Here is a 14,819-nt window from a genome sequence, read left to right as displayed (position 1 = left end):
TTCCACATTGGTGGAAGAACAGGTAGTAAATAAAACTGCCTAATATCTATCAGTAAGAGAGTATTTCAGAATATATATGATGAGGTGTAATTGAAATTTCATTTATGTGCAGAAAAAAGAAATATTAGTCAAAGCTAAAATTAAGTCATATATTAATGTACATCAGGTATAGGTATACATTAAAGCTTCATCTGACCCCATAAATCGTGCGATTCACTCATCTCATACACTATAGTCTTCTCACTATATCCTCCTTTTAGTAATTTCAAAGTCTCTATAACTTCTCCCAACAAAATTGCCTTACCTGCCAAAATACTATGGCCTACTCCTGTATAGTCTGCATTGACAACGTGGATATGGAAGTGATAAAACGATGGCTGGTAATGTATATAAAGCCTTAATTGATCGCTGGAAATCCCATATTTCGTAGGCACTTGGTGCAAAATACTCTTCTGAACTCTTTCCAAAAACGGAACGTCCTCTGAGCGTAGGTCTCTAACTGAGGCAATATCATCTCGATTCACTATGCATACCAAATATAAGGATTCCATTGTTCTTCCATCCCATTTCATGTCCGGTAGAATGGTATAGTCCTGATTCTGAAAAACAACACGCTCCTTCTCTGCTCCATGGTGTAGAATATTGCGAACCCATTGCATACGGTCCCCTTTTTGGGTTTCTATATAAGGCTTCACTATGGTAGAGTACATTTCAGGGGTCTCCACTATCATATGAGTAGGATGCTTCTTATATTTTGCAATATGAGTCTCAGATGCCGGATAAATCAAGTTAAATTTGCATGCAGGATTCTTTTCCAAGTCCTGTCTCAATGAGTTCATTCCCCAATAGTACACGTCATTATGTGCATCTAAGTTAAACGAAGATATCGGTAGTATATCACTGCTAAAGTGGGTTTTCTCGAGCTGAAGAATCGCATCCTTGTCATCGATGGTTCCAAGTAAAACCAATTTCTTTGTTTGAGAATCCGAGCTGAGAGTTTCTTTGGGCACAAAAGATGAGAGCATTGATTGATTACCGGTCGGTTGCCACTCAGTCACTGGTTATGAAAAGAGGCTAAGTTGATGGTGACTATGTGAAAAATTGTGTCTCGATCTCTACCGGGTTCTTATCTTCTCTACCGGGTTCTTATCTACTCTACCGGGGACTCAAGCAGGTGCCACCAGCTCTGCTTAAATTCCGCGCCTCATTCTCTCATTCCTTTCATCTCTTGCTGTCTTCTTATTCTTCAAGCATGTCTTTCATAGGTTTATCCAAAAAGCGTCAATATGAGTTCCAGGAAACGCTGGGGGCAGGATCCTTTGGTACTGTTCGTAAGGCTGTGGTGAAGAAGAGCGGCGAGTCTGTTGCCATCAAGATTATTCTCAAATCAAAGCTTAAAGGTCACTTGGACGTTGTTGAAAGAGAGATTAAGCTAATGGCTGTTGTGTCTCATCCCCATATCGTTCGCTTGATAGATTGGTTTGAAACAAAGCATAACTACTATATAGTGACTCAATTGGCTACAGGAGGCGAACTCTTCGAGAGACTAGTACAGAAGACTTGTTTTACTGAGTACGATGCATGTGAGATCGTTTATCAATTACTTACTGCCATTGATTATCTTCACTTTAAGGGAATTGTTCATAGAGATATCAAACCGGAAAATGTATTATATCTGACAAAGGAAGAGGGTTCTCCAGTGGTGTTGGCCGATTTTGGTGTTTCCAAGCAGATTTCTGCTGGAGGGAATGAGAAAATCACAGGTTTGGCTGGTTCTTATGGCTATATTGCCCCAGAAGTGTACGCTAGCGAGGGTTTTGGTGACCTATACGGTCTTGGTAAGGGAGGATACACTAAAGCCTGCGACATTTGGTCTTTAGGTGTCGTTGCATACACTCTGATAGGCGGATATTCGCCATTTAGAGCAGAAACTCCAGAGGAATTTCTCCAAGAGGTGAGAAGTAATAATTTTGTCGTGTTTCACCAGAAGTACTGGAAGGATATCTCTGAGGAAGCCAGAGATTTCATCGTTAAGACTTTGGATATCGACAACCGTCGTAGACCCGCAGCCAAGAAGTTGCTCGAGCATCCTTGGATAGTCCATCATCTCGAACACAAGAAAAGTCCTCCTGAGCAACGCAATATCATCTCCAATATTCAGGAGGGAGTCAATGCTGAGGCCAAATTACGCAAGGCTGTCAGATTGATTATGATGAAGAATAAATTAGCCAAGTTGAGAGACCTGAGAGCTTCTGCCGATAGTGATTTTGACTCCGAGTCTGAAGATTTCGTTTTCCATGGAACGCCGACGGATCAGAAAGTTATCAAAGATTTCTCTGCATTATCGTTAGATGAAAAGCAGGAAAGAAGCAATCATTTAACTTCTGCGTTCCAGAACTTGGTCAAATTGGCTCAGGAATCTAAGGACCAAATACGTGAGTTTCAGAAGACCGATAAGGAAACTAAGTAGGGGAGGAGGTATTTAGATAATAAAGTCATTTTGAGAAAAAAGATCTCTCCTTTCTTCGTAGTTTCATGAAAATAGCTGCTCTTCCACTTCTCTTATTAAGCAGTTTTTCAATTCATCAAGACATGTTCCGTTGAATTCGTCAACTAACAACTTTCCTGTTCCTTCATTCTGTACATCCTCAGAAGATGTTAATGTCAATCGAGGACTTCCTGCTGCTGTTAAACTTGGTGAAGATAACTCTGAAAGTGGTTTGTTGAACATCTTCATTTTGGAAACAGGGGATTCGCAAGAGCCCAATGCAGGTAAGTCGATCTTCTTGTAATGTTTGAATATCGTACCACTATTGTGTTCCATGGCCTTCCCAAGCTCTTCCCACTGCTGCATCTTCATTATTTTATCATCAGACCGCAGATTGCATAGTCCACTAAACCAATATTTTGACTCTAGTAGTTGAAGAATCTTGGTATCCTCTGGAGTCTTGAAAACATCAATTTCAAGAGAGTAATACTGGTCGGCATAATATCCAAAGTCCTTGATCTTAGTGGAACTCATGGATTTAGTTGTATCTCCCAATGTAGCAGCAACATCGGTGGTCTTTCGATTTGATTCAAGCTTATTATGGTCATAATAAGTCCTAAAGCAGCCAATATCTATAAATTTTTGTCTCACACTTTTGACAGGATCCACAACTATGGCGATATATGGATCCTGAAAGTTCTGGTTAAGTTTCTGTGTTTGAACATCGATTCCACTAAGCCAACAACCAAAACTTGGGTGTGAATGATACCATCCAATGATATTCTCAGATCGATTGGGATTCTTTTGTAATGAAGAAAGATATTTGAGCATAAACTCGTAGGCCTGGTTTAACGGATTTACACGTGACTCGGTTCCATGAACAGGAAGTGCATAGCAGTCCATCACGACAAGTTCGTTGTTAATGTATTTTCCCGTGAGCATTCCCATAATCTCCAACGGGCCGCCCAAGCGTGCATGAAGTGTCATCTTGATAAGCGCCTGCAGTGAGAGATGGACCTTTTTGAAGTAATGTGGATTTCTTTTCCAAGGTTTATCATCTTGGTGAGTCAAGTTAGAAGCATGGTGAGAGTAGAACAGGGGCACTTTAGAGGCAGAAGTGAAATTGAGCTGTGTTTTATCAATGTGCTGGGAGTAAGAAGTGGCAGGAAGCTCCGAGGCTAAAGATATTGACAGCATATTGAGTAAGAACGTCGAGGCGTTAAGGTAAAGAGTTCAATGAAAAAGAGAATTGAGTTAAATATCGATCAATATATTTTATTGCGCTTTAAGAGCAAACTGTTTACATATTTCCTTCACCAGCTCCTGGTTAGCCATGATTTTTTTCACCTCTCTATCCAACTGGCTGGTACCACTACCAGTATCATTGGAATCGGCAAATTCATAGCATTGAGAATCAGATCTCTCACAAAAAACCTTCTGATACTGCTTGATATCCATTTGATTGGACTGTTGTTCAGTAAGGGTATCTTCATCAACGTCTTCAGTGGAAGCATCTAGCTCACTCCTTAGTACTGGTTTGTAATGATTATCAACACTAAGGGAGGCTCTTCTTCTTTTCCTCTGCATCAACTCTATTTCATCCACCTCATAGAAATCGTCCGTCACTTCATCGTACTGCCATATCTTTAGGTCCAATCCATACGGTTTTGGTTCAATACAGTAGACGTAGTCGTGTTGAACATCAAGCTCTGTCAACATTTCTTTGCTAAGATTCATAAAATAGCATATTAACACACGGATGATCACTCTATGCGAAACTATGAGAACGTGGTCTTTTAACCGCTCCAATTCTACTATTATCGGTCTCAATCTGGCAATGACATCCAAATGAGATTCTCCTCCAAGTCCTGGAAATCTATAACTGAGCTTATTCTGCATCATATTTCGATAGTCGTCGATGTGGTTGTCTCTAATTTCTACTTCAGCGGTTGAATCAAAGGACCCGTAACACATATCATTCAACATTTTAAATGCTTTGAGGTGGTACTCGTTTCGAGGGAAAAATCGAACTGTTTCATTTGTCCTTTCCAATGTTGATGTCCAAACATTGAATTTAGGTTCCATTTGAGGCCTATCGTGGAAACAGGCAAACTCCGCGTCCTTAATGAATTGTTTGTTCAACTGCCGAAGTTTGAATTCCTGCCTTTTCTTGCCTATAAACTTCGGTAAAGCTTTGGCAAACTTCCAACCTTTAGAGGAAAGACCTGAATCTCCTCCCTGGATATGTTCAACATTATCTTGACTCTCTCCATTTGTTGTGAGCCAAATTTGACGGTCCGAAAGGTTGAAATTAAGTAAAAAGAAAACACACTGTGATGATAGATACCCACTAATATTGTAGGAAACTAGCTTCTTTCCTGCATTAACAATTTTGACGTACTGTATGCCATAAACTTCATTTTCTGCCTCTTCATCCTCATCGATAGTCTCATAGACCTGTTCATAATTGTGCAATCTCTTTCTAAAGTCTTCAAGTGCAAGATTTCTGTCCATTTTCCGATAGTCCGGACCCATAAGCTTCAAATGAATGTTCTTTTCGATCAACTCGTTATCAGTACAAATACTCTCTAGAAAAAGGATTTTCGCAGAACCTCTCATACGCTGTGTAACTGTCTCTATAATCCAGCGGCGTCGTTGTTTTGTAGTATTTGTTGCATCAAAGATCCCCACGTTTCCTTCCTCGTACAGTAGGAAATCCAGAAGTCTGTCCAAAGTCTCACGTGCCCATTTTTCACGCAGTGTAAAGCTTCTCTTGTTGCTGGCGTCAAAGAAGTTGGCATTATGCATTGTCGTCGTCGCGGGCATCGTCGTAGGACCCAAAATTGGGTAATCACTCGGACCTGCATGCTTCTGACGTCGTGTGTTACCGACATTAAAGATTTTGGTGTTGAACTGAGACCAGTTGAAGTACCGCTGAAGTTTCTTAGTGATGTAGGACTTTCCACGGGCCGGTAAACCTACGCACACGATGACTAACTTGAGGGATTCTGCAGGTGCCACATCAGAAGTCGAAGTAGCAGAAGAAAAAACCGACGAAAGTGATGCCGATGAGGTCGAAGTTGATATCATGACTTGTATGGTCTAACGCTACAAAGTAACTGATAGGATATTGGGCCAATAGTCTGGAAGCCGACTCAGTTTTGTGCTGTGGAAACTTTTGCAAACTTCTGGTAGCTCTTTGCTATGAGTAATCTGGATAAATGGAACAGACCTTTGATGAAGCCAGTCCCTGTCAAGTCTTAATTATCAGCCGCTCTCAGTAAGTCAGGGACAAACGGAGAAATATATCATATTTCACGGGGTGAATTTATGCAGCTTAATATATGCATATTTATTTATGTGATTCAACTCTTCCCGGGACGTTGAAATATCAAATTTGACTCTTGACCACGAATAAATTGCTTCCGCTTCATCTCAACTTTCTTTATTCATGTCGTTTAAATTATTCTGCACACGTGCAATTGCTAGCCATATAGGTGTAGGAAGTCGGATTGGTTTTGATGCTACCAGTTCTCTTTGGTTAAAGGCTGGTTACGCTACAAAAACCATCAATCTTACATCTACTACGTATCCCAATACGCATCGAAATCCTGATTTCGCTAAGGTCTCCAACTCGGATGTCTTGTTTTTCCGGTCTATAGTTGGTGATAATCAGGTTCTTACCGATGATTTGGATGCCTACAACGAAGATTGGATGAGAAAATACAAAGGACAGTCTAAAGTTGTGTTGAAACCAAAGACAACCGAACAGATTTCGCAGTTACTCAGGTATTGTAACCAGCACAAGTTGGCAGTGGTTCCTCAGGGAGGTAACACAGGATTGGTCGGTGGCTCTGTTCCTGTTTTTGATGAAATTGTGATCAGCATTGCCAATATGAATAAAGTCAGGTCCTTTGATGAGGCTTCTGGTATGTTTAAGGCGGATGCTGGTGTCATTTTGGAGAATGCTGATGGTTATCTAGCGGAACATGACCATATTTTTCCTTTAGATTTAGGTGCAAAGGGTTCCTGTTTCATAGGTGGTAATGTAGCTACTAATGCTGGTGGCTTGAGATTGCTTAGATACGGATCCTTGCACGGTTCCGTTCTTGGACTCGAAGCTGTTCTTCCTGACGGTACCATCTACGATTCAATGCACTCGCTTAGAAAGGATAATACAGGATATGATTTGAAGCAGCTATTCATTGGTTCTGAAGGTACTATTGGTATCATAACGGGAGTCTCAATTCTCTGCCCAGCTCGTCCTAAATCTGTAAACGTGGCTTTCTTAGGATTGGAAAGCTATGAACAGGTTCAAGAAACCTTTAAGAAGGCCAGAAATGAACTTTGCGAAGTTTTGTCTGCATTCGAGTTTATGGATCGTGGATCTCAGGTGTTTGCCTCCAGATTTCTCAAAATGGCTCATCCCTTGTCTCCAGATGATGAAAATGAAGTTCCGGAGTATCCCTTCTACGTCCTTATTGAGGTGGCAGGGTCTAAGAAAGAGCATGATGATGAGAAGCTAGAGTCGTTTTTAGAGAGCGTGATGGAAGACGGAACTGTGGCCGATGGTGTTGTTTCTCAGGACGAATCACAGCTTCGGACCTTGTGGAAGTGGCGAGAATCTGTTAGTGAGGCCTCCACTATCGATGGAGGCGTGTATAAGTATGATGTGTCTCTTCCATTGCCTAAGATGTACTCGTTAGTTGAAACAGTGAGAAAGCAACTTGGAGAGAGGCAATTAATGTCCCAGGAGGATACAGGTATGCCTGTTGTGGATGCCATTGGATACGGTCACGTTGGAGATGGTAACTTGCACTTGAATGTTTGTGTTAGGGAGTATAATAAGAAGGTGGAAACGGCGTTGGAACCGTTTGTTTATGAACAGGTTCAAAAGGAGAGAGGATCAATCAGTGCAGAGCATGGTCTCGGATTCCAAAAGAAGCACTACATCCAGTATTCGAAGAGTCCAGTGGAGATTCAGATGATTAAGGATTTAAAGAAGCATTATGATCCAAATGGAATCATGAATCCATATAAGTATATATAGAGAACGTTATGGTATTGAATAAGTAAAGAATGAAGTGTAATACATAGGAGGAAGAGAAAAGGCAGTTAGTGCTTGTCTATATCGTCGGGATTGGCGACCCGAAGAACTTTTCTGTTATAGTCAGCAGCATCTGCCAAAGAACCATCACTTAAACGGCGCCTTCCTAGCATCACCTTGTTAGCGTAGTCATCTTGTTCTGAAGCGAATGGATTCTTATTTGTTTTGAGAGCCTCTTCATATGCCACATCATCCACCATCATGCTTGAATTGTCACCGGACTCGTAGTCCTCGTTGTGTTTTCTTCTAATAAAGAAGATCAATAGACCTATAATGATAGCAGCAGCGGCCACACCACCTACGGCGCCACCTATAATGGCACCTTTTTTACTGCTCTTCTTATTCTGCTTACTACTCTCACTATCCGATGTGGACGTAGCCGTAGAAGATGTTTTAGTGGCAGAAGAAATCACCGTGGTGACCGATGTAACGACGGTTTTACTGTTCAATACAGTCGTCAATACGGATTCCGTGGAACCAGTTATCCCGGCCGAAGCAGACTCAGACGAAGAAGATGTAGACGACGAAGATGACGTTGACGAAACTGTCGATGATGACAAAGCATCTGCACCTGTTGAAGAGGCCGAGCCACTCTGACTCACCACACTAACACCATCCTGAGCATAGATGTTATAAGTGTCACTACCACCACACATGTCAGATGGGAAACCGTCACAAGTCACATCACAGGTGGCGCCAGAGCCTGTAGAGGGTAAAGCAGAACCACAGTAACAAACATTTCCACCTGTCATAGCATAATAGTCCGACCCAGCGCACTGCTTGGCGCAATATGCCGAAGACTGCCAGGTATATGAACCCATGTTAGTCCATGAAGATGGAAGCTTGGAGTAACAGCCGACACTTTGTGTAGCTCGCACAACTGATATGATGAATAGGAAAGGAACGAAAAGAACGAGCATGACAAAAGAGGGTGTGAAAAGAAGAACTTAATGTGAAACAAAAAAAAAAGTGTTGTATGAAGATAAGCTCATATGTAACGTCATCTTCTGCCCATCTTTCGCTTCTGGTTCAAGCCAAATAGTGCAAGGCTGAAAATTTTTCGAGCGTGTTTTACTCCTTTCAACAGGCCGGGTAATGCGACCGCGACGGCAGCACTACTTTTCTTGTGTCTTCTCGGGGGGTCTTCTCGGGGGTTTCCTCGTACGTTCCTCGAGTCTCTGCTCGTACGTTTGTTCGGACCGACCTCTCGTGTTTCTCCCCGCAGCCTGCTTCTTTATTTCTGGGGTTCCCCGGAAGTCTCACGTACTCACGGGCTTTTTTTTTGTGGTTGTACAAAAGCGCTCTTTACCCCCTATTTCGCATTGACTACTATCACATTGTTTCTTATCCCCTGACAATGCCTTACAGTAATACGATTCCTCAGAATGAATCGGAAGTTTACGCTACTTTGGTGAAAATCCGTGCTCGTCTTGCTGAGATCAAAAAGGATGCAAAGTACTCGAACAACACGGAGATCGAGACCATCTATCACGAGGTGTTAGAGTCTGTGACTGAGCTCAAACGCACCAGGGACTCTGCCAAGGCCAGAGCAAAAATCAATCCCAACACTGTCACTCTACCCCCGGCCAATGGAACCTTTGGAAATCAGATCGATCTACTTATTGACGAGATATTCCAGCTTCTATCACTATTTTTTGTGAGCTTCGGACTCTCGAACACTGCACCAGCCACTCATGCATCTCTCACCACCGTTCAAAGGCTACTAGAACACCTCAACGAATCTGGAGTTTATACCCATCAGGAATTGAAACCGATCCATGATCGCTTGGATGAGATATCCGATATTATAAATACAGAAGACAATGATGATAATCTTTCTACCAAGGAAGAAATTAGACTCCTCAAGCATAAACTACATCTTGCATACCACGAATTTGATATTTTGGACAGGAAGATCGGCAGTTTACCTCCTCAGGTCCGTAAACTTATGGATAACTTACTCTCCTTAAAGTACCAGCTCCTCGATTTACTCTCAACCGATAAGAATTCAAAGTCTGACGTTAGATCAAAGATCGAACAGGAGCGCCAGGTCGAAACGATTTCGAAAGATTTGGATAAACTTCAGAACGAACGTGATATTTTAGCTTCTAATGACTTGGGTACAGCTGCTCTCAATTCTTCCTCTATTTTGAACTCTTTACTAGGTGACTGCCACGATTACCTCAGCAATCTTCGAATGGGCGAGGACAAAATTGATGTTCATTTGGTTCCAATCTACGATAAATTGGTCAACCTACATTCGGTTTTGAGCAATCTTCTCATAACGAGACGGTGGTCGTTGAGAACTGTCGATTTATTCACATATCAAAATCAATTGAGTGAAATAGATAAGTCCCGAAATGCTGGATTCTTTGGTAGCCCCGGGTATAAAGGTCAGTCGATACTGCTCTTCCTACTTCGTTCCTGCTATGCTCTCATCTACAAGCTATTAGAGTCCAGTGAACCTGTCAGCGAAGCATTACAACCGTTACACAATCAGCTTTCTACGATATACAGATGTCTTGTTGATCTTAAACAATCTGGTGGTATTAGTTCCATGAGAGAATTGTATCCTTACCAACTAAAATTGGCATCGATCGATAACGATGCCGCCAATGGAATATTTAAAGTGGATGGACAGATACCACCGGGACAGGCAACTCTTACGGCGTTGTTAGCTGAGTGTTTTGACATTCTTCACGAATTGAAAGTCGATTATTACGATAAGGCCGCTAGTAATGGGGAATTTACGGAAACAGAAAATATTATAGGTACTAAAGCATTACAGGACAGCAGCTATGACTACAATAACGTTGGGGAACAGGAATATTCCAGTTATGCCCCCAGTGAGATGAGTGAAATGAGTGAGAGAAGCGAGGTGAGCGATATGTAGCTCTCTCTCTGTCTCTAATTGCGACTAATGCAGCTTTTAAAATTTTTCACTACTTATTTTATGCACATAAATTACTTTTTTACTCTTTGGATTGACGTTTGTTCTTTACCAACTATCTTCGTCGTATCCACAAAACAAAAGCTACAAATAGGCTCTAAATCACTACTGAAAGTACAATTGGAAGTACAATTAGACCTCAAATTCACATTACACTTGAAAATAACTGCACAGATAATCATTTAATTGAAATCAGCACCACTACTCTTCACCTCTTTTACTTCTTAACATGTCGAAATTCTTTGACTCTTCCAGATCATCGTCTGTCTCTTCATTCATTCCTCCTGTGTTGACTCCTTCACAGTCGACTTTGAAGTCTGGACTAACGAGAGGTGAGTTACACTATTTACCAGAGAAATGGGTGATGTGGTACCATAATCGGTACCAGGCTAAAGAGGCTCACGAGACAGGCGAGACCGAGGGGAATGAGGTGACCGAGAAGACCGAGAAGGTTGAGGTAGCTGATGAGGTTGATGACACCCAGAGGACTGACAAGACTGAGAAGAACGAGAAGGCTGGAGAGACCGAGGAGGCTGAGAAGACTGAGGAGGTTGAGAAGACTGATGACGTTCAGAAGGAAGAGAATAACGCAAACGAGAATCAACCAGACCGCATCGAATCATCCACCCTCGAGAAGCAATACCTTCAAGGTACAAGCCCGGTATTTTTTTCCAAGGTAGGCTCTCCACTGAACGACTCGACAGAGACAATCGACTCTGTGGAACAGTTCTGGCAAAGCGAGTCTGATCTGATGCCATTTAAGGATCTTCCTAAAGGAACGGAGTTCTTTTTCTTCAAAAAAGGAGTCAAACCAATGTGGGAAGATCCTGTCAATAGAAAGGGAGGTCGTTGGACGTTCCACTTTATTTGTGATAAGAATCCACTCAGAAATGAGCGCAGTGTAATGAGAATTGGGCTTATCTGGGAAAGACTTTTGTTGAAGTTAATCTCTGGAACCTTTATTTCTGAAGACAATTTGTTCAGGGATTTGCTTTCCAAAGATATATGTGGTGTTACTCTTAGTGTTCGTGGCGATAGAAACATTATAGGTATCTGGAACACACATTTGGAGTATTTCAAGTACTGTAACGAAGGAATCAAGAAGTACAGGGCTGATGCAAAGAGATTGAAGCGTATGGGTTTACAGAGCGAAGAAGGAGAAGAGGCTGACAATTTTGCAGACCGGTTGGCGGAGAAACTTGCCGATAGCATGGATGAGGAAATTCTTGATGACTCGTACTTTGGAGTTGATGAGGATGATTCAAAGTCACGTAAAGAATTACGTAACTTTGTGAAGTTGACACCGTTTGCATTGAGAAGAGGAATCGCCAATGCGATGTACCGGGTAATTGCTGAAGTGGACAGGATTATCAAGTACGGAGAGAATCCTATCACAGCTAAAGTTGGCAGCAGTGAACAATTTAAGGGAATTTGTTCGAAGTCCAAATACAAGCGTCATTTCCCTGTGGAAGCCAGTAAAGCTGGTCTAAGTAGAGGCTTTGGAAAGAGCAGTCGTGGAGGAAATCGTCGTCATGCAGGAAATAATGAAGTCTATACATTCCGCAGGCATTACAGGGGACGAGAAAAGGATGATCGAGAAGGTGAGAGGCCTTATGAAAGAGAGAAGGATAAGGAAAGGGAAAAGGAAAAGGAAAGAGATGAAGACAGAAATAAAGAGAAAGAATCCGACGTCCCTCGAAGAAGTTATCGCAGTCGGAGAAGAGAAAAGCCAGAGGAAACCAAAACTGCTGGTTCGGATGAAGACTTATTTTCCTCGTTAGGTAAACAGAGAAAGAAGTTGGAGTTCAGCAAAGACGGCAAGTTGGTGGAAGAGGTGAATATGTTAAGTTTTGGTCGCAGGAGACGCATGATGAAGCATAGTTCGTGAGCCACATTCCTACTGTATCTATAGATCATGTACAAACTAATTAGTGTGTATCTACAAGTGACGTAATCAATCAATGAATAAATAGATAGGTGAATAAATAAGTATGAGTAGTCTAGAACTTACGTGCAGCAATAGCATGGTCGTCTCCGTCCACCAACCCCAACGTCTTCGGAGTAAGGAAATCTCTCTTCTTGACATAAGGTGCGCCTACCTCTTCTTTGTTCAAGTCTGGACGGCTTTTCTCCAAATGATCCTTCATAATGGTCATTTTGTATGCCTCGACACGGTGTCTACGGCACTCAACGTAGTCATTCTTGAAGTTGGCACATTCGTCATTACTCTTGGTCTTCGGGTTTGTCATACATTCAATGGCTTTTTGAAATTGTCCAAAGCATTTGTTGGGTCCGCCCACCCGACTGACTTGCTGTAAAGGCATGGTAATGGAGAAGTAAGTGTAGTTGATATCGATGAATAAGAACAGGTCCATACAAAATTTTTTAGAGAGTGTCCAATCATCACCCAGTCGAGGCAAATCAAGGTCGATCGATGGGTCGACTATTTATACTAAAAGTTCTCTTCCTTGTTACTCAAAGCTTCTTCTACCTATTCGACCTCTTCTACTCATTCCACCTCTTCTACTTATTCCTCCTCTTCTTTTCTTGTTTCCACGGTATCGAATGAATCTAGGACGGCAGAAATTTTACTAAGCATTTGATCTATCAGAAATTGTGATTCCATATCAGCCAAGTTTTCACCACTGTTGCTTTCCTAATCGACACGGTTCTCAGTACTCTTTCTTTACTTTTCTCGGATTTGATCACTCAACTCATTCAGATTAAAGTGATTCATCATGCTTTTAAATACTCTAACACCAGAGCAGATAGATGCCGTTGTTACACTTTCAAGAATCAGAGAAATAGCTTCGTATGGTCATGATGCATACATCCCTACACCAGAAAGCAGATCTCCGTCTCCTCCACCTGTCTATGACAATACAGGAAAGCGAACTAACACGCCAGAAGACAGGTTTTTCACCAAATGCAAACAAGAACGAGATGCACTTATGTACTATGCGTCTAACACTATCCCTGGATACGAGCCTCCTGATTGGTTCAAGAAAAATTTCAAGATTACCGAAAAGCTGATAGTGCCAACTGACAAATATCCAGACATTAACTTTGTAGGACTTCTTATTGGTCCTCGAGGAAACACTTTAAGATACATAACGAAGGAAAGCGGCGCTCATATTGGAATTAGGGGTAAAGGATCGGTCAAAATGGGACGTATTAGTGAATCTACCGCTGCTAAGATGCGATTGGACGAACCTTTGCACTGTCTTATCACCGGTGAATCCCAGCAGCAGGTTCAAAAGGCACTCAAAATGTGTCAGGATGTTATAGATAAAGCTGTTTTCAGCGGACCAGGTCAGAACGATCTGAAAAGGAATCAAATGAAAGAGTTAGCCGTCCTAAACGGTACATTACGTGATGAATCGGAGCATTTATGCGGTCTTTGTGGGGAAAGAGGCCATTCCCGTTTTGATTGTCCTCATAAAAACAGTATTGATTACATCAACAGTGTTGTCTGTGAAAAATGCGGTAATGTAGGCCATTTGGCCAAAGACTGCAAGATGTCTGCCGCTGGAGGAAATATGGATAGAGAGTTTGAGAGTATGATGAGGGAGATTGAGGATGCCCCTGAGCAGCCATCTGCTGGTCCTCTCCCACTGGAAGCATCGCATGAACCATCAAATGCCCCAAGAAGAGCCGAAAACGGATTACCTGATTCAACGTATAATGACTTTCAGTCACGTGATTCCGATAGACATTCCGATAGAGACTGGAATTCTCAGAATGCTAATGAACGGCCTTCAAATCATGGTTATGGTTTTTCCAAGCCTTACAATAAGTCGTATCAGCAGTCGTATCAACCGCCGTCTCAGGAGTCTCAAGAATCATTACAACGATCATACCAACGGCCATATGAACAGCCCTACCAGCAGCATTATCAACGGCCCTACCAACAATCTTACAGGCAACCCTTTGATCCTGCTTATAAAAGACCGTATGAAAGGGTCAATAATGAAGGACAGTTTTCACATCCATACCAGTCACGTGTTTCTCATAGTCCTCCTCCAGATAACCATCTTCCCCGTGTTCCACCTCAGAAACCAGGGGAATACAATTCTCCTCCGCCTAAGAGACACCACTTGGCTCCTCCGCCGGGAATGCATTCTTCTTTACCACCACCCCCTGGGTCAATCTCGTTGTCTTTGCAACGAAAGAGACCTCGTCCACCACCACCATCGGGATCTCGTCCTCAAAGACCCAGCATATAAGCGTACTTGGTTGCACGTGCAATCGGGCGAGTATGCAAAATTATTATA

At 42.1% G+C, this 14,819-nt stretch overlaps 10 protein-coding genes across 10 annotated transcripts; 5 read left to right on the top strand and 5 right to left on the bottom strand.

Annotated features, from left to right (window-relative positions):
* Nucleotides 1-179: 179 nt before the first annotated feature.
* FOA43_004639 (uncharacterized protein) lies at nt 180-1,025 on the bottom strand (the record flags this gene model as incomplete). Its single annotated transcript, XM_038924869.1, has 1 exon — nt 180-1,025. The coding sequence occupies one exon, from the start codon at nt 1,023-1,025 to the stop codon at nt 180-182; it is 846 nt and encodes a 281-aa protein (XP_038780797.1).
* A 227-nt stretch (nt 1,026-1,252) lies between these two features.
* Nucleotides 1,253-2,470, top strand: FOA43_004638 (uncharacterized protein; the record flags this gene model as incomplete). Its single annotated transcript, XM_038924868.1, has 1 exon — nt 1,253-2,470. The coding sequence occupies one exon, from the start codon at nt 1,253-1,255 to the stop codon at nt 2,468-2,470; it is 1,218 nt and encodes a 405-aa protein (XP_038780796.1).
* A 63-nt stretch (nt 2,471-2,533) lies between these two features.
* Nucleotides 2,534-3,685, bottom strand: FOA43_004637 (uncharacterized protein; the record flags this gene model as incomplete). Its single annotated transcript, XM_038924867.1, has 1 exon — nt 2,534-3,685. One exon carries the CDS (start codon nt 3,683-3,685, stop codon nt 2,534-2,536), a length of 1,152 nt encoding a protein of 383 aa, XP_038780795.1.
* A 78-nt stretch (nt 3,686-3,763) lies between these two features.
* On the bottom strand, nt 3,764-5,578 carry FOA43_004636 (uncharacterized protein; the record flags this gene model as incomplete). Its single annotated transcript, XM_038924866.1, has 1 exon — nt 3,764-5,578. One exon carries the CDS (start codon nt 5,576-5,578, stop codon nt 3,764-3,766), a length of 1,815 nt encoding a protein of 604 aa, XP_038780794.1.
* A 361-nt stretch (nt 5,579-5,939) lies between these two features.
* On the top strand, nt 5,940-7,538 carry DLD2 (D-lactate ferricytochrome c oxidoreductase; the record flags this gene model as incomplete). The annotated part of the gene is made up of 1 exon (XM_038924865.1): nt 5,940-7,538. The coding sequence occupies one exon, from the start codon at nt 5,940-5,942 to the stop codon at nt 7,536-7,538; it is 1,599 nt and encodes a 532-aa protein (XP_038780793.1).
* A 65-nt stretch (nt 7,539-7,603) lies between these two features.
* Nucleotides 7,604-8,416, bottom strand: FOA43_004634 (uncharacterized protein; the record flags this gene model as incomplete). The annotated part of the gene is made up of 1 exon (XM_038924864.1): nt 7,604-8,416. The coding sequence occupies one exon, from the start codon at nt 8,414-8,416 to the stop codon at nt 7,604-7,606; it is 813 nt and encodes a 270-aa protein (XP_038780792.1).
* A 536-nt stretch (nt 8,417-8,952) lies between these two features.
* Nucleotides 8,953-10,488, top strand: FOA43_004633 (uncharacterized protein; the record flags this gene model as incomplete). Its single annotated transcript, XM_038924863.1, has 1 exon — nt 8,953-10,488. One exon carries the CDS (start codon nt 8,953-8,955, stop codon nt 10,486-10,488), a length of 1,536 nt encoding a protein of 511 aa, XP_038780791.1.
* A 286-nt stretch (nt 10,489-10,774) lies between these two features.
* On the top strand, nt 10,775-12,433 carry FOA43_004632 (uncharacterized protein; the record flags this gene model as incomplete). The annotated part of the gene is made up of 1 exon (XM_038924862.1): nt 10,775-12,433. The coding sequence occupies one exon, from the start codon at nt 10,775-10,777 to the stop codon at nt 12,431-12,433; it is 1,659 nt and encodes a 552-aa protein (XP_038780790.1).
* A 112-nt stretch (nt 12,434-12,545) lies between these two features.
* FOA43_004631 (uncharacterized protein) lies at nt 12,546-12,869 on the bottom strand (the record flags this gene model as incomplete). Its single annotated transcript, XM_038924861.1, has 1 exon — nt 12,546-12,869. One exon carries the CDS (start codon nt 12,867-12,869, stop codon nt 12,546-12,548), a length of 324 nt encoding a protein of 107 aa, XP_038780789.1.
* A 414-nt stretch (nt 12,870-13,283) lies between these two features.
* Nucleotides 13,284-14,771, top strand: FOA43_004630 (uncharacterized protein; the record flags this gene model as incomplete). The annotated part of the gene is made up of 1 exon (XM_038924860.1): nt 13,284-14,771. The coding sequence occupies one exon, from the start codon at nt 13,284-13,286 to the stop codon at nt 14,769-14,771; it is 1,488 nt and encodes a 495-aa protein (XP_038780788.1).
* Nucleotides 14,772-14,819: the final 48 nt, after the last annotated feature.

Source organism: Brettanomyces nanus, chromosome 4 (genome assembly GCF_011074865.1).
Source record: "Brettanomyces nanus chromosome 4, complete sequence".
NCBI lineage: Eukaryota > Fungi > Ascomycota > Pichiomycetes > Pichiales > Pichiaceae > Brettanomyces > Brettanomyces nanus.
This window is presented reverse-complemented; position numbering and strand designations above follow the sequence as displayed.